Source organism: Thunnus thynnus, chromosome 1, assembly GCF_963924715.1.
Source record: "Thunnus thynnus chromosome 1, fThuThy2.1, whole genome shotgun sequence".
NCBI classification, from domain to species: domain Eukaryota; kingdom Metazoa; phylum Chordata; class Actinopteri; order Scombriformes; family Scombridae; genus Thunnus; species Thunnus thynnus.
The window spans coordinates 8,966,014-8,989,441 of NC_089517.1; the positions used below are offsets into that span (position 1 = coordinate 8,966,014).

Genomic DNA, 23,428 nt, shown 5'->3' on the forward strand with positions numbered 1-23,428 from the left:
AAAACACAAGACCATCACTAAACCATCCCGTTTCCAACACAGCGTACATATTGCATGCATATGATTATGCGTCAGAACAATGGAACAGTGACAGTCTTTTCACTTATGCGTAATGCCCCCTTTGACCTCAAGAGTCCTTAAGAAACTGCCAAGATGAATTTGGCTCAAGCTGCCAAATGCCTTGTAAGATGTCGGGGGATATGTCATATTTAATAGCTTATCCACAGTGAACATTTGCTTTGCTAATGCCAGTAATTTGTATCAGATGCGTTCAACAGTTACATAACTGGAGAACGGGTGCAGGCCCTGCCACAATTTTCCTGCTTTCTTCAATGCCGGTATCTTTTTTTTTTTGTCTTTGAAAGAGCAGACAAGCTTGTTTGATTTTCCTGACAGTGATTGTAATTGATTATGTTATGTGTTGAATGTGCTCATCAATATATTATAAGGGCTGTCAAATAGACAGACCCTAAAATGTGTTTGTATTTTGTTACATTCATGTATTTTTTTTAATTATAAGGAACAAATCAGTTGAATCAAAAATAAAATGTCTAAGGCTGATATTCATAAATCAGTTTATAAACCAGTGAACTCAGGAAAACATTAGCATGAAGGAAAGTTCCTGCTCATTATTTAATGTTAATAATTGATAATTCAGCTGTAGGATTTGATATTAAATGACAAGCCAACTTTTTGTTTCTTTTCTAAAGTCCATTGATGCTTAATTAACAGACATTATTTTATAAATCACATTAAAACTTACAGACCAGAAAAGTTAAGCAGCAAGTATTGTCGAATGATTAAATTCATGACAATTTTTTAGAAACCACTTCATGGGTCTGTACTCTACGCAGTGGGGGACTGTCTAGTTTTCAGTAGTTTCTTTTGTGTTATGCTCTACAGTTTGTTGAAACTTTTACTGAGAATGACCCTGTGAATTTAATCGAAATGAGCTACACGCAGACTCTGACACAGGAAAACAATATAATGCTTTCAACAACTGGTGTTTAAAAGGCTTTGGTCCATAATTAATTTCAATACTTCGACAACTGAAAATATTCCAGTAGATAATTATGATAATTATTCATTGGGAGCCAACCAGAACCTCATGGTACACATGAATGAATTAATAAGTTGAAATACTTTAAATAGTCCATAATGTTATTATTCCTCTTTATTGGCCCCACTTTTGGAGTCTTAAGGCGGTATTTCCAGGTCCATATGTAGTGAAGTCTAGAAAGCAAAGGGAGACTCTTTTCTACACCACATTATTATCAAACATCACCCCTACCACTGCTACCCAAGAAAGTGAATAACACCAATTTCTACATAGTCAGAAATTATGTGACACTCTCAAGGTCTCAGTAAATTCTGAATTTGCCTGCACACTCACCAAGTAGAAAGGATTTACAGGTGCTGCAAGTTGTGGTACCTCAATTATTATATGAAATAAACAAAATGATGAGGCAGGTGTCAAGAGTTCCCTCACTTGCTCCCATTTAGCACCTACATGTGTACTGTTATTAAAATGTTCCATTGTACACCAAACAGAGTAGTAGAGTAGTGTGTTTCTCTCACAGCACCAATTCAACAAGCTTCTGTTCACTTGCTCTGGCTACGTGTGAACAGATTCAGACACTGGCTATGTACTTGACCTTATCCATGATGCATTTAGAAAATTGAGTCATTTCTTTATTTAGTGCCTTACTGAGCATCAAATCTTTGAGAAGTTCATTAAAAACTACATTGAACCCGTAGTGACAACATCTCCCTGGGAAAATGTTTATTTTAAAGAATCATTTCATTATCTGTGGATTTCATTCATTGACCTCCACCAGAAGCTGTGAGTCCATTTTGGTCTGTGGGCATAGTTCATTGTAGCCTTTAATTGACGTGAATAATGAAGTCATATTTTCACAATTGAGACATGTACGCCGTTAAAGCAAAAACATCTTGTCATTTTTTTTTCTGTGTCATTATAATGAAGCTTATTGACCTTTTAAGCTGAAATATGTTGTGACAACAGTCTCTCGCTTGTACCACTCCTGAGTGGTGTCAGACAATGCGCATGCAATGTCTAGTGTGACTGTACTTGTTAAATAACTAAAAATGTCAACACTAAATACATTGCACTTAGTTGTTTTTTAATTGTCTTGGATGTGTTTTTTGTTTTGTTTTATTAAGTTTGTAGTGCATGGCTGTGTGGGAGGGAGTTGATCTCCCTATTTTAATAGTGGAAATTACATAGTTTGAGGCACAAAACTGGCAGAGTTAAGTGTGCATTAGTACATTCACATTCCATGGTGTTAATGTGGGAACAACATGACCAGAAATAAATAAAAAAGTGTTACCAGAGGAGGTGGTTTCTGACACTTTACACTAAGGCTAAAAGGATCCAACACTAATGTGGTGAGTAGTGTGAAAGTTGACCTAGATGGACAGTAAATATCAACACTCAGGGGCTGTCAACATATCAGCACTTTATGTGTGAAAATAACTCGGTTGAGTTGAGTCAGATAGACAATTTTTGAAGGCTGAAATCATTACATGTCTGGTTCCAGCATCTTAAATGTAAATATTTTCAGGTTTCTTTAGTCCTCTATGATAATACTGAATATCTTTGGGTTGTGGACTATTGGTTGAGAAAAAAAATGACATTTTAGGTTGCATTTGGGCTTTGGGAAACAGGCTGTAGGCGATTTGAGGGGGGATGAGGGGATGCAATCCCCCTTGTCAGAAAAATGACCCAAATGCATCCCCCTTGTTAACCTGCCACCCCCCTTTCCATCCCCTAGTAGCAGAGAGAGTGCAGGGGCAGAGGGGTTATTTAGTTGAATATGTTAGTCTAGTCTGCCTGACTCATTGATCCTTTATCTGACTGAGGTTTGTGCAAGTTAGAATCTATGGCAACCATGGCTCTGAAATATCAGTAGCTAACTGTGCTGTGTATTGATAAATACATGGCACTGTCCATGGTGCTGAAGTAACAGACAGATTTGTAATTGCACCTTTTTCTCTCAGTCCTGCCCTTCTGTCAGTTTCATCTTGAATCCATAATACTCTCTAAACTATATACCATAACTACTCAATTCTATACTATATTGTAGCCTATATACTCTGTACAGCAGTGCCACCTTCATGATCAAAGTAACAAGTAGCAACATGTAGTCACAGAAGAGTGAGAGGATCATAGAGATACTACAATATTCCTATAATATTTATATGATCATTCAGCACCATCTCTGCTGCTGAAAATACACCCCCAGACCAAGCCACCTCTGTAATAAAATATTTTAGGGGGGACATGACTACAGATGATTGAGATTTCTCACCATTTTCTGACATTTTATAGATCAGCTAATCGATAGATCAGGAAAATTGATAGATTAATTGTTAGTTTCATCTCTAGACTTAATTCTTCAATCGTGCATTCATCATAAGGAAGAATTCGGAAGAATTTGATTTTGCATTTAAATCATCACATATCTAAAAGAAACCTGGGTTCCAGCATTACTGTGTGTGATCAGAAGTAAAAGTGGGGAATCCACAGAGTGATAGATTTTGTAGAATTTGTTTGTGCGCTGTTGCACTTTTTTCTGAGCAATGTGTTAATGTAAAAATGGTTCCTTTATTTTCTGGTCCACAGAATGACAGCTCTCCGGGAATAACACGTTACGACATGCAGCTCAGAGTATCACATTTTGCATAATGCACTGTGACATACAAGCTCCAGAGGATCTCATTTTCACTCTGAGTATGTCCTGCGGCTAAGCTACGTCACATTTTATGACAGCTGCCAGTTCTACATGTCCTCAAATGGTGGTCCCTCTGTAGGGGCGAGAGGAGGTGCAACTGTCTGGAATTGATACTCGGCCAGTTTTGCCTCACTGAATCACAAAACAACTGCCAAGCAGCTCATTACCTCTGCTCAGTGTGCATGTACTGTATGTGCCGGAGAATGCAGTATACTGTACAGGTGTGTGTGGGAGTGAGCACTGTATTGCAAAGAAAAACAGAGGCCAGAATGTACCACATATGAGAAACTGCCACTTTTTCAACTGAATGTAGCCTTTTGGTGCCTGCTAAATTATAGTACTAATGTTGCCTCAGTAACATGTTTGCAAAGGTTTTGTTTTTCAAATAATAAGAATTATGTAATGCAGAAGCAAATGTATTTTCATATCAAAGTACACTGAGGCCTCTAGTTTGACTGTGGAAAAATTGGCCCAATCGGTTGTTAATGCCATGGTGCACACTGTAGTTTTGATGTTGGGAATTGCCAGGACTTGTGTTCTTGCCACCAGCCTGCCTGTACTTAATGGCACTCAATGTATTCTTATCAATCTAATTCTAAAGTATAAACTCTGCTTGGCAATGATATTTTAATTCGACTTTGACATATACAATATATATATCTATTAAGTGGAAAACATAAAACAAATATTTCATTCTGACTATTTACAGGTGCAGCTGTGATATGAGTGATTGCTATCAAGCATTGCTCTGTCAATACACTTAGTTTATGCCATGACACAGAGAGAGAAAATTGTGGAGGTGGCCTATGTCAAGGGCCAGCTGGTTTCATACACATCCCCCCTCTCCTTCTGTATCCAAACTGTCCCTGTGGTTCATAGCCAACTTGTCACCTAATGACATTGAGCTGTCTCCAACATCTAGCGGCAGATCCATCATGAGAGCACAGCAACATATTAGCCAAATGTTTTATCTCCACTTAAATTAATTTAATGTGCCATCTATAAGCCATAACCTGCTGCATGGAAATAAAAACAAAGTCACCTGCACTAAAGCCTGCAAAAGCATTGACTGATTCTAAAGCAGCAGAGACAAGACTGAGGTAGACAGAACAGATGCCTGACAGTGTTTGAAATGTGGTGCAAAAATTAATATTTTTAATAGATAATCTGTTGAATTTTTAAAAAAAAAACCAAAGTATGCAACTGTAAGCTTTTATGAGTCTTAATTTTAAGTTCCCCCAATCTGTCATGTTAGATCTGTTGTTTTAACCAATAAAAACAGCCACTCAATAATTTACTCTACAGTGAGCAGTAAATTTGAGCCATTTATAAACCGTCTTTGTTTAGTTTATCGTGACTGTAATCGGCCACCTGTGCTTTTCAAAAGCAAAAGCACTGGTATTGTGCATGCTGGCTGATTGTCATGCTCTCCCAGCTTACTGGGATACTTGAATAAAACAACAGAGCCCTCATTAATGTTATTAGTAACACCTGTGCTTTTCTTACTGTGACATGTCAAAATGTATTCCATAAAAAAGGCCTATTTTTACATCTTTAAAATGTGATTAATTGCATTGTTGGATTTTTAGCAGACAGTAGTGTACATTGTGACTTTTTGAGGGCACGGAAAAGAGCATGAACTTCACAGTCACAATGTTGACTCTCAGATAAAGTGACAGTGTTAATATAGTGCACTGTACACTAAATAGGGAGAGATTTTAGAAATAGCTTCCTTTTTAAAACAACCTTCCTCGACCATTTTGTTAATCCTGTATTGAAATTAATTTTACTTTTAGTTGAAAAATCATTTTCCATATTAGTTCTTTATTTCTTGGTTCTGGTTGGATCAAAACCTTTCTCTGTAACAAAACAGTACATCCTAGATCATATTTGAATTAAGCTGATTTGATCAGGGTTTTTTTTATTTTCATTGAGTTGCAATGTGTGGTCTTTATACCAAACAATTGTTATGTGATGTTGACTGTTATACAGTGGTGTGGAGATGAACTGTCATCTCCCATGTGGATCTTCCAAGCGTTGCCTCCCACACAGCAAACATTCTGATAAGGTTTTGTGGTCTATTCATTCACTGCACAGTTTAGAGATTACTGCTTTTGAAAAGCCGAGCAACTCCACAGTCTTGCACGCTCAGGACCACCCTCCTGGCACCCAACATCAAGTCTGTTAGATCACGCTCTAAGCCTCTTCATATGCAAAACCAGCATGGAAAAGGAGTTGCTGTTGCATGCACTTTTTTTATACAGCGTTACATATGGAAAAGCAGAGCGAGTGCTGACTTCTTCCTCAGGGTCTCAGGATGTTTTTGGTCATTGAGTTTTCTAAAGAGTCTACAAAGAGTTGGTGAATGAATATTCATTGCTCTCATTGCTCTCATTGCTTGGTGAGTTTGAAGAATAGACCCTTGACTACAGGTAATTAGCTCATTGATAAACTCATTAAGAATTTTAAAAGTGTTATTGAGTCAATGAAAAGTGCTGAGAAATCTCCACTGGCCGCTATGATGAAGTTGTGTCTAATTACATTTGTTTTTTTAAGATAAACAGAAGTGGTACAAGCTTAGTTACAGAACAGTGGCAGTAATTTCCTCTCAGTACCCAATGTTACAGAGTCACCTTTATGTTTCCTTAGCTATTAAGTTCATTGTTGATCCCACAGCTCCTCAAAATGTCTTAAGCCTCTGTGTTCCTTGCAACCATTTTTCCCAGCTCTTCAAAAAACACTCATACATTGACGTTTTGAAAGGACTTTGAGCTATCGAATCTTCTTGAACATCTTTTTGTGTATCAAACAGCTTGTGATAACAAAAATGGAGCTATTGCAAAGTGTTGACATGTAGCTTCTCTCCTTATTTTTGCAGTTACAGCGTATCTTTGATATGACAGATATTCCAAAAAGCAATTGCAATATGAAACATGTTTGCTGAAGTACAAAAAAGAAATAAATCAATAAACCACATATTACATATAGACACATCTAATGTGTCTATATGTTATAAAGATGTAGATGTGGTTATAAGACAAAGACAGCAATTTAATATGTTCCTTTATTGTGACGCATTTCACACCCAATAAAAACAAAATACACGCATTTAATTTAATATTTCATATGTGAAAGTGTAAATTTAGAGGGCTTTTTTGTTGTTATTTTTTTAAGGTCTCACAATGTTGGACAATTTTCTTTCTTCCTCCAAGATGTTTGTCAGTCGCATACAGACACAACCACACACATCTTCCAAATGTACTCTACCTGTCTCCTGGAAATTCTGTTTATATGCTAGTTATTTATTTTGCCAAAAACATAGTCGCTGCCTGGATTATGTTCAGTGGCAACAGTGAACCAAAACTTTTTTGATATCACTGAGTCTTACGCATGGTTGGATTTAGACAAGAAAAACCCTTAACCTGGTTAAAGTTTGGGAAAGATCATGATTTCAGTTAAACTTTGTAAACATGTTCTGTCTTGTGCTTCATGTCACTGTTGACTTTTTCAGTATTTGCTTAACACAGTGCTTTGAGAGCCACAAACTAAACATAATTTTTACTTAAGTTGCCACAGGAAAACAAATGTAATATGTTGTTAGTGAACATATTGCAGGTTGGAAAATACCATTATCAAAAATGATTCCTCATTAGGTTGCTAAAAAACATCAGTCAGGATGCACTAGGTTTCATCCAATCTTGCAGTTTGTGATGCACATATATACATTATTCTACATGATGCAGTGTGTTCTGTACACTGCATTACTATTTTTAAGTACCTTTGTTGTTTTACACTTTAACAACATTTCTAGTTTTAAATCCTAGCATAGATGGTCAGCTTTGAATCCTGTAATGACCATCTCTTTACTGCAGATGCTGGAGACTGTACGATTTCAGTTCTTTTGGACCTCAGTGCAGCTTTCGTCATTGTTGATTGTGCTGTTTCATTGGGTCGTCTTGACATCTGGATGTGTGCTTTGGGTTAAGCATTAAGTTGGTTTAGGACTCTTACTTACAGATTGTCAATTTAAAAAGGAAATTCTCTTAAAATGCTGTTACCACCTTCAAGTCCCATTCTCTCCTGTCTGAGATCCACAGGATCCCTTTTGGCTGTATCATTTGCAGTCACACAGATGACACCTAGATTCAGTCATGCATTTGACTTAAATCAGGAGACTCAAACTCCATTAGTACTAAAAATCACAGTGTGGCCTCTTAAACTAAGCCTGTGACCAGAAATCTTTGTGGGATCTTTGCTGGTGACCTTACCTTTGAGGAAAAAGAGGGACGTATGACATTATCTGTTTAACCATGGGTACTGAATGTGTAATTTAGAAAAATTAGAAAATTAGATATTTATCAAATATTTCTGGCTTCAGAAATTAGGTTTTTGTTATGAGCCCTCTCGTTATGAAAGAGCTGCAGTTGTGCTTTTCACAGCTAAGAAATGTTTCTAAGACTAAAAATATTATACATCCTTGTGTGACCTGGAGATGATTATTCATGCTTTTAACACATCTCATGTAAATTAATTTAACTGACTATATTCCTTTCCAAGTCAGAAATCACTCCCATGTCTCCAGCTTGTTTTGAAAACTGCTGCGAGTATCTTAACTGGCACCAAACAACAAGACCTTATGACCCCTATTTTGGCCTCTCTCTGCTGGCTGCCAGTCAAAGGATTTTAAGAGTTTACTGATCACGTTTAAAGTTCATTGGGGGTCTGGCCCTGAGCTACATTTCTAACCTTTTAGATGCCTATGAGCCTGAGTGTACTCTCTGATCCTCAGACAGGGCACTCCTGACTGCTCCTCAACACCAATCTGAGATCGAGAGGCATACAAGCACTCGCTGTCAGCAGTCCTGCACAGCCAAATGCCCTGCCTGAGAAACTGAGGTCCACTGAGGCAGTCATATTTTTATAAAGCAACAAAAACTGTAAAAGAGCATGTAGTGAGGAACACAAGAGACAGACACCAATGACATCATCTTCTCTTTCCTTTTTTTTCAGAACAAGAGCCTGAAAAATAAACTACTCTCGGGAAACAAACTTTGTGACGCCTATGCCGAAGAGGTAAGGATTTTCTGTTAGTATATTGTGTACATTGTGTAAAGAAATTTTATTCAAGTGAGCAAGCCATGTTAACAAAATACAAATTTTAATTGAGAAATGCAAAGTGATTATCTCTAATCAATTTATAATAATCTGAGGATATATGTACATTTTATTTTGTTTTTTTTCCTTGAAATTATAGTAAATTCTTTACATTGATTGTAACACTTATTAAGACATTTTTGGTGCTACTTGTATGTGGTGACAGACCTCAAAGGTTCAAAATCTCTCACTCACACGAAAACACAATCTTGCCTGGTTTTGGCTGTCTGGTGAATCTTAGAATCTCTCTAACAGCAAGCTGTTTGATGGCTGTACAGTGCAATCTAAGGAACTCAGGTTGTAGTGAAAGCAGTGGCAAGTATATTTCCACTGTGTCATTTTTGCTGTCACCTACTTTTTTTTTTCTTTTCCTCGTTCAGCTCTGCTTCCAGTTGTTCCAGTCAGCAGCGTCCACCAGGTTTACAGCCTTAGTGAAGCCTTGAGCTGAGCTTTGAACTGCTGCTTTTGCCTCCCTGCTGACCAATGCTAACGTAATTTAGCCATGCAGGATCGTATAAGTCAGTGGGTCCTGCGGGCATCCTGATGATATGTCTGAGTCAGTGAAGTTGGTGCTGAGTAATTGTAGGCTCAATAGCTATGTAGTTCTGCAGCGAGTGATTCCAAAAATTTGCTGTACTTCAGATTTTTACACATAGTGTGTCTGATGACGCATGCTGCTTGACAGATGGCAACCTTGGCATCAAAATGGAGATTCTTCTTTAGAAAGACCCTGGACTAAACTTGCAGCTGAGGCTTGTTTGATCAGTGCCACAGAGGACAATACCAAGGTTTTTGAATGGCAGAACCATTGTTAGTAGTTTACATTTTTACAGTAAGACAAGCAATTAGAGCTGCAATGATTAGTTGCAAACTATTAAATTAATCACCAAATATTTTGTTAGTCAATTGATTGTTTGAGTCATTTTTATGAAGAAAAATTCCAAATTATCTTCAGCCTCCTAAATGTGAATATTTTCTGATTTATTTAGTCCTCTATGCTAATAAAATAAATATCTTTGGTTTGTGGACTGTTGCTCGGGACATCTGAGCATATCACTTGGGGCTGTAGAAAACAGTAATTGACATTTTTTACCATTTTCTGACATTTTCTGGACCAAACAACCAATCAATTAATCAAGAAAGTAATTGACAGATGAATCAATAATGAAAATAATCGTTAGTTGCAGCCCTATAAGCAATTATGGAGCCTGGCATGCATCATAGGAGAAATTGTGATATTTGAGTCTCTTAAATTAGTAATCTGTACCCTCAGAATAATATATGTGCCCTTGAAATACTGATCCATGTTCTCAAATGACTTAATTTGCCTGCCGCACCTGAGGTTCTTAGCGTAGTTTCCCATAGATTTCTTCTTTCTTTCATTGCTCTTTCTGGAAACCTGAAAGATGATAATGTCAATATTCTATCTCCGATTTGAGCCCCTCATAACTTTAAACAACAGTTATTCTTTTAACGTTTGTCAGCTACAGCTGTGATAGTTCACATATGGCTTAGATTCATGAGTTGTAGTTTTTGAATGCTAGTTTAATAATCACAATATAATCTTGGTCCAGTGAAGAGTTGTTGAAAACTGTTCACCATGCTCTAGGAAAATACATTTTCAAGCTGAAGCTAGCGCAGCAGAGGTTAGCTTAGAAAGGAGGCTCTCTGTTGTGCATCAAGTGCCACAGGACCTCAAATCTGTTTATCCGAGTTTCAAATAGCTAAGTCCACCAAAATCAAAATAAAACTAACAGTTACATTATCCATGACCAGTCAGCTTTCAGTATTTATTTTGCATAGCCATTATATAGTTTCATGTATCCTCAGGCACATGTAGCTGTCCAAGTTACTATTGAAGGAACAAGGATAAATGAAAAGAAAAAGATTTATCTTAAAGCTATTTAATGGAATTAGTTTAATAATCAGGTAACACCTCAGCCGCCTCATTACAACCAATAACATCCATTCTCACTGCAACAATAACTTCACTGATCAATTGAAGGTTGTGTATGAGTATTATTTTTCTTGCATGAGAATGACAGGACTCTGCGCGGTAGATGAGTGTTTTCTAGGCAGACCGACTCTCCTCTTATACCTAGAATCAGTCTGACATCATCAGTAATGATAGACTAAAGCCTTGAATGACTCAGATTTAAATGCACACCACAGTTCACAGATCCACAAAGAGAATTTTGTGTTTTGTAGCTTTTGATGTTGAGGGGCTGTTCATCGACTCCCATTCTGCTCCAACATTAAAGTTATCCTTGAGTTTCTATTGACACACAGGAAACTAGTCTTAAAAAATTCCAGGCCTCGTTCTTGCTCCAAATCTCCCAGCTGAATATCCCTGACTTTTCACTACTTACACTTTTCCAAGCCATTGTGTCACTCACTCTACACTGAGCCAGAATTTTCCTAGGAACAGCAAAGGGGAAATTGTAAAAATATCACTTGAATATGGCTTTTTGCTTGTAGCTGCTGATATCTTATTCTCTGTACTCTTTAACACCGAGCTGTGTTCTTGTCTAGTGGTTCGCTGCCTTCCTGATTATTTCTGCAGAACTGCTATCAAGGCAAGTAGACTGGGTTCTTTAGGGAGCAAGTAGGTAGTGGAATTTTCTTGAACACAGGTAGATGGAGGTCACTGTCTACAATTCCCTTGGGAGGCTATAAACATTGAAATAAATCAGAGAGGGGAACTTTTATCCATGCCTCTACTTTAATCCTGGAAAGTTATTTATTTTGAAAGGGGAAAGGTCACAGACTGTGCCAGTAATAACACTGTAATTACTGTAGACTGACAGAAAGAGATGGATACTTAAAGTGAAAAACAATTGCCACAACATTCTTCTATTACAAGTTTGTCTGTTGCTAAGGAATCTGCATGTGCTTACTCAAACATATCGGCTGTTAATGGGGTGTAAATTTCGATGTGCTCTGTGTGAGTGGTTTTTACTAACCTATTGCACTTTTCACTGAATTATATTCAAGTCATGACAGCGGACACCCACCTGAAAGTAGATTAACATTTAAGAGTATGTTTACCCTCAAACCTTTTCAATTAAGATCTCCTCAGAGTATTGGGAACATCAGAGATTAATCCCTAACTGAGATTAGACCAGATCTTTTTTACTTGGCCTTGGATAAAGTTTCCAAGCATAAGCTTCTTTTGTCGCATGTGATACATTTTAAGGTTTTGTATGAGTAAACAGCAGATTTCCTCTATGTGTGATTTGCGTTCTCGTCTTGTGAAAATTGGCTTTGGGAATTCCTGCATTGTATTTTGGAATATATTTCATTTGGTGTGGTAATCGTTTTTAGAAAGCTGCTTTAACTTGAGCTTGGCTTTTCTTGGTATGTGAGGTGGAGGATCAAGCTTTGTGCTCTTAATCCATGTTGTGCTGTGAAAACTACTCAGCTAAAAAGACATGAAATTACATATTAAACCACACTGGCAAGAAGGTTGTATGGTTGCTGTTACAGTAGAATCTATTAACCTTTTTTTGCTCTTTATGCTTTATTATTTTAGACTACACAATGCAAGAATAGCAGCACTTGATGAACTACCATGTGAACCAAATTAAGCTAACTTTAGCTAAATGAGTTGTTTAAAAATGCTGTCTCTGGCTGATTTTTTAATATTTCAACTTGACCTCTTTTAAAACACGAACGCTGTAAGAGGGTCTTTAAAATTTGAATGATGCCTACAGATGTGACCTTGCACTAAAGACTGAGGCTTAAGTTGCATTTTCCAGGCAAAAAGTCGGCATCCTCAACATGACCCTATATGGCTGCTTACTTTACATACTTAGACAAGTAAGAAAGATGTTAGATTTATGCTTTATTGTTCATATTTTCAAACAATTAGTTTCAACATTTTCAGTAACATTACAAGAGAAAATACTTTTAGGATGAGGACAAATCTGTGAGTTTAGCAAACATCAACATCAAATCCAAAGCTTGACAGACATGCAGGGTCTAATTACTATTGGTTAGCTGTTGGACTGTTGCTGTTTGGGGGGGTTAGAGAACAGTCAGTTGCAGATATGAGGGTTCTAACACAACAGTAGCAAACTGCTTACACTGCTATCAAGGAGCTAACTATGTAAATTCAATACTAACAAATATGTCATATGTTTAATTATATTAAATTAAAATGCTGTTGCACCTATAAATATATTGTTATAGGTGCAGTGTGCTTCATGTTTCAATTCCCTGCTGCTTTATAACATAATAGACAAGGCTAATAAAAATCTTTATTGTATTGCCATAGCATCAGTGAAAACAATCCAGTGATGTGTCATTGTTTGCACTAAAATGATTTCAAAAGATCAAAGATGGTTAATTGAGGATGGATTTCTCTTCACAGGAAAATAGATGGAAGTACTTCCCCTTGTCAGGTTTATTTTATGTATCTCCAAATCTGTTTGGAAAGACAATAGTGTAATTGTCAATGTTCAGACATGTATGACCATATGAATGTGAAAGTTCAGTCAGGAAACTCACTGGCAGGCTGCCACTGGCCTGACTCAGCTGTGTGTTCGTTCATTTTACCAATCACAAACACTTCACAAATGCAGCAGTCCATTTAAATTGGAAAAGAAACTTAATAGGTCTGTGCAACCCAGATTGCCACTGAAACTTCTGCTGCATACTATACAGTATATATCTGGCTATTTTTGCTCCCTATTTGGTTCATTGGAAAAATGTCAACCTTTCTGAACCAGACGGTGATGTCCTCGGGGGAAAGATCTGATAGCTCAGAAAACTGAGTCAATGTCAAGGTAAAGACCGTTCAGTGAAGGGGAGGGACACATGGCATTAGAGATGCCATTTAATCTGTTGCTCATATTTTCCTCAAGAGCATGAATTTATCACCTATTTTCTATTCTGTCAAATTTATAGCGTTGCTGCACAGCCATCATTTGGATGAGGGATGTTGTTACATAGTAGTTTTTCAGCCCTAGAATTACATTTCATTCTTGCATCAGGATTTAATGGAAACATCTAGTAACCTGAACCGCATGCAGATAAAAAATGACACGCTGGATTTGGGAGGATTCCCTGTAATGAGTGATTTCAAGGTGAATGGCCTCATGTAATTAATTCTACAGGGGCTTTTTGAATAGAGCAGCATGCCATCATCATCTTGTGTATTTCAGGGCAATTAATGATCCAAGAAAGAGATCACACTAGTCTTTAATAATGAAGCATCAGTTATTTTAATAAATGTTCTTTGCTTCCATTTATTAATAGACTTTGGATGTGTCTGAGAGAGTCTTACAGTACTCAGAAGCCACACTTACCTGACTGAACTGGCTGAAGCAAAACATTTTATTATAACAAAACTTCTTTATTATTGCATTGATAAATGTATCTAAAGAAAGTGTAACACTGCACACAAGTGATTTATTTCCCCGACATCTACACATGCTTCTTTCCTCACTTCGGACAAAGTCAGGGAACTCAAACTACACATGATTTAATGAGTTATAGAGGTGCAACAGCTAACCGAATAGTTGATCGAAAGACAATTGGCAACTATTTTGATCATTGATTCATCGTTTCAGTCCATTTCCAAGCAAATAGGCCAAATATTTATGGTTCCAGCTTCTCAAATATGACAATTTGCTGTGTTTCTTTGTCATATATGATTGTATATCTTAAGGTTTTAGACTGTTAGTTTGGCAAAACAAGCTTGTTGAAGATGTCATGGTGGGCATGAATCGATAATGAAAATAATTGTTAGTTGCAACCTTAATGTGTTATATTATTTTTAATTTTAGATATGTAGTTAAAAATGGTCATGTTTAGAGCTGAAACAGTTAGTCAAGTAAATCTTCTTTATATGGCCCAATATCCCAAATCACAAATTTACCTCAAGAAGCTTTCTTTCATCTGTACAGCATACGACACCTTCTGTCCTTGAACCATCAGTTCAGATAAGGAAACACCAAACATAAGATACACATCACCTTGGGCTGAGGGAAACTGTGGTGGGCATTTTCTTTTTTTTTCTGACATTTTTTAGACAAAACAATTGATTCATTAATCGAGAAAATGATTGGCAGATTACCCTATAATGAAAATCTTTAGTTGTGAGATGAGTTATGTTTATGAATTAGATTGGATAATGTAAGATTAGGTTTGGGTTTGATATGAGGATGGAGATAGATAACATTGACATTTTGACAAGCTGTGTCTGTCACATGGCCATCATCATTTATGGCCCTTCGTCTCACCCTGTGTGCATCTCCAAGCATCATATTACTTTTTATGTCCTATGGAGAAACAGCAGAGAGATGACATTTATGTGGTTACACGCCACGTAATATTAGAACAGCTAAGGTCTCATCCAGGAATCAGAAACCAAAAGAAAGAATACTACTCATATGAATGTTTGATGTTGAACTGCTTTGATAACATGTTGTTTTGGAAGATGTTGTGCGCTTCACTGATGTACCCTACAATACAATTTGTTATGAGCACAGGGCGCATACAAGAGCAGATCCTTTAAATAAAACAAATGTATTACTATGCTGTTCTACTTCACTATCCGCATTGAATAAATCAGATTACCCTGACTGAAACGATTGAAAAAATTTATACTTCAGTCAGTACGTTTTGGCTTCCAGCCAGCCACTGGTCTGCCTCAGCTCATATGCTTCAGCCAATCAGAAACACTTCACAAATAGGGCAATCTGTTTAAATGGAAAAGGAGACGTAGCAGGTCTGTGATGCTGCTGTGCTCCTGCTGCGAGTTAGATGCAGATGTATAGCAAGGATTTCTGGACACCCTTTCACCTCACCTAAAACCACCATGTGATGTCATGTCACCTATTTGTATCTGCTTTTACGTAATGTGGGGCTGTGGAGCTGTCCTCTCACAAGGAGGATTTATGGTACATTGAGTTATGGGCCCAGACAGTACATACAAAACAGATCAATTGTTTTGTCAAAAGTAAACTGGTGTTTTGCTATCATTCTTTTTCAGTAACAATGAAAGCGTTACTGTGTGTACTGTTAGTTGTCCTCCAAGAAATAAAGCTTTGACAACTATTGTACACTGACAAACGATGAACACAACTTTCGAAAGACATCAGACATTATTCTCATCTACCTGCTAACTTGCTTCGTGACCAAACTGAACTAAACCTTGTACTGCTGTTTGTTTCTCACTTTTTTTTTTTTTTTGCTTTGTTTTTTTAATGATCTCCATGTTTCAAATTCAAGACACGCTCACACACTGTGTCATACATACTGTAGGCTACTTGGACTTGGATAATGAGAAACCCTTAAAGGCTGTTATGCCATACTTTTGGAGCCTTGTCTTTAGATCCAGAGCTGCATGGTGTGGCTTCAGCTTTAACTCAACGTTACTGAAGCTGTCTGAAAATGAAAGAACAATCAAAGAAAAGTGTTACTAAATTGGACGTACACGAAATGCATGTTACTGGAGTGGAGAAAACATGTCAAGATCAGGAAAGAAATGGGAGAGACGTGTAAGGATGTACAGTTCATGCATGGATTCTGTTGTATTTCAAAGAAGGTTGGCAGACATGTGAAGCTTCAAAAATAGATTAAACACAATTTGGTGCTGTCATATTTTTTTAAAATATACATACAACTCCAGTTAGGTGATTTTTATGTTTTAGCTATGGCTAAGGGATCAATGCTTTTTCTGTGGGTTGAGTAAATTCTACAATATCTGGTTAGCAAATTCAAAACACCCACTTTGTTATCTTCTTAAACACTGAAAAGATTACTTTTCCCAGATGTATTTGTTGTTATGCACTTAAAACAATATATCCAGAGCTACACAAGACTGTCCATACTTGTACTTAATTCACAAGGTTAGCAAAGTTGGTTAAATTGCCACTAAACAAGTTAGAGAATATTAAACAGCCTCTGGATATATTTCGGTCTCGCGAGAATAAAACCTGACACTGCACTGTCTTTCCATTTGATCTTGTCATTAATAATAAATAAATAATGAACTTTGCAGAGTAAAAGTGCCAAAGACATATTTGTGTAACATTAAGTGCTCTGCCTGTGTTTCATGACTATTAATATCCTTCTCTAAAAGGTAGGGACAGCAATTAAACAACACCAAGCTTATAAAATACTGCATCATTATATTTTGTACAGTTTTTAACAATTTGAAATGCAGGTCTCACCCTTGCGGGATTTTTTGAACCATCAGGAACAACAAGACTAAGATGCTGCTGTGATTCTCCTGGGCAACGGAGAAGAGCTCACATAATTTATTCTGAGTAAATAATACACCAATGCTTTGGCAATTCTGAGAGCTCAGCGCATTTAGAAATTGAGATATTTGCATTTATAAGTTAACACTCCACAGTGTGTGACTCTTCAGCCTCTTAATAGGATTCATTCTATCAGCAGCTACTGTAGAATCCCAAAAGCTCCACTTAACTGAGACAAATAAAATTAATTTGTTAACATTTGATTTCATGACCTGGGTCACGGTGAAACAGACTTAACGATCCCAAATCATATAAATAGCTTGCCCTCTTTAAAGTTACCTCAGTGTTTATTTAACCTCAATTTTTTATGAGGAGCCCCAGGGTGCAATTTTTGAATCCAGTTACACAAGACAGATATGGGTGTCTCGGGACATGGAAATACCCTGGGAAGAGTAATAACAAGATAAAGAATCTCATAAAAAAGGAACAAGTGTCAAATACACTTTGGAGGGAATTTGTCCCTCATCATTCAGTGTGCTTTGGTGAAAGATCAGACCTCATGTCACAGGTTTACTGCCTATGTCAAGGAAGTATAGAGATAGAAGTAGATTGGAAGGGAGGTAGAGAGAGGTTTATAGAGATAGACAGTCAGATATCAAGAAAGAGATATAGACAGGTAGAACGATAGAGATATAAGTAGAAAGAAAGACAGAGATATAGATAGAGAAGGAGATATGTCTGTGATAAGTCGGGCTGCAACTAACAATTATTTTCATTATCAATCATTATCGATTTTTTTCTTGATTAATCAATTAGTTGTTTGGTCTATAAAATGTCAGTAAAAGGTGAAAAACATTGATCACTGTTTCCCACAGTGCAAGATAATGCCCTCAAATGTTGTTTTGTCTTGACCAACAGTCCACGACCATAAGTTTACCATCATAGAAGGTTAAAGAAACAAGAAAATATTCACATTTAAGAAACTGGAACAACAGAATTTGGGCACTTATAGAGTCCACTGTCTATGAGTAATACTGTCCTCCAATCACATGCACATATTTGCCCATTAAACTTTGCATAAACGTAGCCGCCAAATCAGGACGCGCCTACCAGAATATGTGTGGAGCCCACAGTATATAAGGCAGTATGCCTGCTGTCCATCATCCTCTTCTCTTCAGCGAAAAGCGAGTCTGCCCACATGTGGGCTCCTTTTCACAGTCTGTGCATGCTGGATTAACCCAAGACTGGTGAAGAAGGTGTGTGTGTGTGTGTGTCAGCTGTGTTTAAGCTGACCCCCCTCTGGGCATGATACACCTACATTTTTCCAGTGCACCTGGATGACCCAGGGAATAAGGTGTGCAGAAGGTCTGTTGTGTGACAGTAGACCCCTGCGAGGTTAGGCCAGGGCCTCACCCAGTTTAGTGGTATACCATCTGGGTTGGCTGGGGCCCCCTACCTCTCCGCTGTGGCAGCTTAGGCTATAGAAGTAGGTCGGCTGTGGCAACTAACCTTTAGCCAGTCAGGATCAGTGGGGCTGGTTTGGATGTTATGATGCTGCAAGGCATTCATTCATTGGGCTCCTGAGCCTGTGTGAGATAGAATGAAGGTTATGATATTGTAGCCTTACTTCTATTAACACAGACAGAGCCCTTGACCTACAGGCCCTGCCATTCCTACACAGCTTGTTGAAGAGGTTGTGGGATGTTGGATAGCGGGCACGCTGCCTTATATACTCTGGTAGGCACGTTCTGATTGGACGGCTGCATGCAAAGTTCAGTGGGCGAATACATGCGTGTGATTGGAGGAGAGCAGTGCCCATAGAACTAATAGAACTTGGTTATTGTAACCTTCGTCAGTGGCACTAACTCTACAGTCCGGTGCCAGTAAACCATTGCATTAGAAAAGGGTGCAAGAAAAGGAGCGGCAGTCAAACCTCAAACAACTGAAATATAGCATTTATGTTTGTTTCATGTATTCATTTTTTTTTTTTCATCAGTCCATGCGGATCTGACCTGAAGCTATCTGAACTGAAGCTTGTGTGATGTCTAAGTTGCATGCTTTATTTATTTGTTGTTCTGGTGTTTCCACCCAGGTTTTTTTTATGAACAAATTGAAAATGTGCATAAACCAAGTGGATGGAAACACAGTTACGAATAGAGAGAAGAAGATGTAAATAAGTAGAATAGAGATACAGACAGATAAGTAAAAAGAAGGAGGTATAGATTGGCTGGAAGGAATGGATATAGATAGGTTGACAAATAGAGATACTAATTGTCAAAATATCTGTAGTATATTTGTCTTAGAGAGAGTTTAAATATTAATTAAATAATATGGAATTTTACATCACAACAGGAATATTCTTTCATATGATTTTCACATATAGCTCAAATAGACTCTTGCAATGACTAAAATATGATAGAGTCGCCTATTGATCTTTTATTTGCATAATTAATCACAGTTACAGTCTTGCAAGGCTTCACAATACCCACAGTAAGAAAACCATCCATAAAAACATCTTCCAACGTCACTGAGGACCAGGAGAGATGCCCTCTGATCTGCTGCTGAGTCCCATGTGGAGGCTTTCAGTGTTCTTGCTCACATATAGCTTTGAGGACGGTGATGTATCAAGCTATCTAGGAGGCAGCTTCTGTGTTCCTTATGCCTACTGATGTGGAGCAGCAGAGTGGATGTCAGGCAGAGCTGGTCACTGTGTGTTAGGGGTGGCAGCAAAGAACTGCGTTTGTGTGTGTCTGTGTGTGTGTGCGTGTGTGTGTGTGTGCCTGCTTACCGATAACAAGCGTGAGCCCATCGTAACCTAGGAACCCTGATGTGTGTGGCGGCAGTTATGTGTGTAGTGGGAGTGAGAATTCAGGTTTAGACAGTGGGCAAGAAGCCAGTGCATGACTGCATCATTGTGTGGACTATGCAGTTCAGTGAAGGGGAGATTTGATATTTTCTTCCTCTCAGTAGGGCCTTCCTTTAAGTCAGAGCTTTGCCCAGGGAACACTCACAAAGGAGTCTTCTGCTGCAGCTGGCAGAATCCTGCTACGTGATCTAAAACCAATTTCGCTATTTGAATAAGCTAACACTTATTTCCTTATCTTTCCCTTGCAGTCCAAAAAAATCCAGGCTCAACTGAAAGAACTGCGGTACGGGAAAAAGGATTTAATTTTTAAGGTAAGCTCAAAGTGAACGGGGGGTGGGGGGTGGGCTTTATAGTAGCTCCAGACCAGTGGTAAACAGGTACTTCAGACCACCTTGAAAGGATGATCCCATCACAGGAGGTACTCCAATTAATTTAGCCTGCAATTACAAAGTCCCTTCCAGCAAGACAGAAGCCTGCAAAGTCAATTGGTCAATGCTTAGTCTACATACAGTTAAGTCCTGTCCTCTGTTTTCCCCTCGGCAAGATGCTTCCCATCCTCTTCAATCATGGAATGTATGTTGATAAATGATATGGACAACTGCGGATGAAGCTGAAACAGAATTATGCATTAGATCATATAAGGGAATCTTCAAGACACAAATTACAGATGACAGCATGTATTGCTATAATTCAGTGAGTAGCACATATTACAGGGCATTAGAAATTTGGCTCCTCCTCACATACTTCCTCTGCAAACACAATATAAACAGTGGCAAACAAGAATTTTTTTAGTATTGTTGCCCACCCGTACATACTGCACTACCCCTTGTATTGCAAGGACTAAATGTCTTTAGATCTGAGTGCTTACGTAATGCTTATTGGCATTTACTGGTACAGGGGCTGACCTTTCAGGCCTTGTTTGCAGTGTTAAAATGTCAGTCGACATTTCTGCCACAGTGCCCTATGATGCCATTTCTTGAGTGTATGTTTTGATCCTTCAGACCGATCATTCCTAAACCCGTGTCAGACAGAATACTGACATAAATTAATAAAAAAAAATTAAATTGTCACAGGCTGAATTTTATACTTCAAACTGAAAGTCTGAATATATTGTTCCTGGATGTCCTGTTTCTTGTTCTGTTTCTAGCCTGTGAATGATGGATGCATTGACTTGTTTGTTTGATGTCACCATTCATAAATCGTTGTCTCTAAATTGCATCAGTCACCTACCCAAAACAACCTTATTGCTCAATGTCAGCAGACATTTCATGTGGACCTTTAAAACATTATGCTCTCTGGTGATTTGCTGTTGCAGTATAAGTATAAGGCTAATTTGATCATAGTCTTTGTCTTGTAAAAGCAGCAATCTTTGAGAGATGACAGAAAGTCTGCCGCTTTTTTTAGATGGAAAGGTCAGAGGGAAATGATACATCCTCAGACCAAGCCCCCCCTCCCCCTGATCCCTTGGGCTACTCCTGAAAACTCATCTGTATCCCTCATACGTATGCTGTGATCAAAAGCCCAGCGGGGAATGAGGGAGCAGGAAGTAGGGACGAGTCACTCAAGATACAGAAATGTCATCAGCCTCACAGGGGGGATGTCAGTCAAGGCACTTTGACCAGGAGGCAATTGAATTGGTTATGACGGCTGTTGTACCATATCAAAGTGCATTTTACAGCACAATGTCACAGTACACAAAGATACAGCAATCTCAAAAAACTGGAGACAGAACAAAGACAAGAAACTTCAAAACCTAATTATTTTATCTTAGGAGCCAATATAACCTTTTTAAGGATTGACAGATATAGCCAAGAAAGAGATAAGATTGTGAAACTATAATAACAGAAAAGGGTACTTTTTTGACAAAATGCAATAGTGCAGATGCACCTTGAGTATCAGGGAAAAAAGCCAGTAATGTCAGTGTTTTCCTCACTTGATAATTTTCCATTAATAATCCTCAGTTTTGAAGGACAACTTTAAAAGCGACTCAACTCTTTGAGTCCACAACAGTCCCAGTACTAAACTGTAAACACTATACACAGGCAGGTTCCCCTTCACTTGCTCAGTCATAACATTAAAAACTTTAGAGGAATAGACAGTGCCTTCCCTGCATTTCCCCTGTGAGACAATATTTTTGGCAGAGGAGCCATATTCGAGCCTTCACATCTTCTTCTCTCTGTCAGTCCACTTTTAAATTTACCCCTAGAGCTGTTTCTCCAACAGCTTTAAAAAAAAAAAAAAAAGAAAAATGATGGCTTGATGTAGTTGCATGCCTCGTCTAACAGAGAGGCTAGTACCTCACTGACCCCACACCTCTATAATGGACTCTGCCCAGAAATATGGAGCTTTATACTTGGAGGCGCTAACCCTGAAAGTCAGCATTTCTGGGTCAGTGGCCATGCGGCCGCAGTTCTCAAAGGACTCTCCGCTGATGATGCACTGTGTAATGGATGTAATGGCTCTCTACTATAATGCTACACACCCGCATGTATGTACATACAAACACACACACACACACAAAGTCTTTGTATCCTTAAGAAGGCAAACAAAGAGCAGGCTGCCTTCTTCTATTTACTTGTGAGCCAGTGCAGCTTGGACTCATGATTATTCAGTCCTCTGTACTTTACACTTTGTGTTGGTTTGTACTGCTTCATCAAAGTATTCTGGGCAGCTCTTACTGCTAATAAGGCAAAGTCCAAACATTTTGCGTTGGTAATATCTATCATGATTAGATTTAAACACACTCAAATAAAAACTCAAGAAGAAAAAATAAATCTAAATGTATTCTTTTGGCCTTTCGTAACATCATATTATAATGTGCCCAAACATTATTCTAATGGCAAAAATCTAATGATAAAAAGTCACCAGTCTCTTTGAAATTGGATGGTTAGAATTGTCTTTTTTATCAGTAACCTTCAGTATGCTGAAAAAATTCAAACACTAGTGAATACTTATGCCTTTCATTTGCCACAGAGATAAACTATACAACCCTTTGTGTCCATGATTAAAGAACCGTTGCTCAAACTTTATTATTTTAGGATTCCCTCTCGCGCGCAGCCCGACAGCTACAAATGACTGTGCAATCATCTCAAACTCCCTGTAAATGAAAAAAGACCTTCTGAGAGAAAGATCTGATTCTCTGGCTTCTTTGAAAACCCATAGTGGTGAATTCTGCTCTGTCCTTGACTGTCACTGTATGACTCATCCATCAGGCAAAACTTAAACATCGTTTCAGCTGAGTGGTAGAAGTGACAGAGATGTTCATCATTAAAATTACTCATAATTTTGCTGGCAGAAATCAAGATGAAAATGAGATGAACATGCCAAGTGTCCCCACAGTGTCACAAAACCCACTGAGGTAGCGCATAAGTCTATAAAACTCACTAAAAACCATCAATCAGCCTCATCACCCTTCTTTGAAATTTCATACACTTTTCTCCAGA

General features: G+C 38.0%; 1 protein-coding gene across 1 annotated transcript in view; it reads left to right on the forward strand.

The window, feature by feature from the left end:
* The window catches only part of luzp2 (leucine zipper protein 2), a 165,615-nt gene that overhangs the window by 117,178 nt on the left and 25,009 nt on the right, over positions 1-23,428 (forward strand). Inside the window, exons 6-7 of the mRNA XM_067575340.1 lie at positions 8,766-8,828; positions 20,234-20,296. Of these exons, the coding sequence (XP_067431441.1) occupies positions 8,766-8,828; positions 20,234-20,296 (126 nt within the window). The remainder of the gene's footprint in view (positions 1-8,765; positions 8,829-20,233; positions 20,297-23,428) is intronic.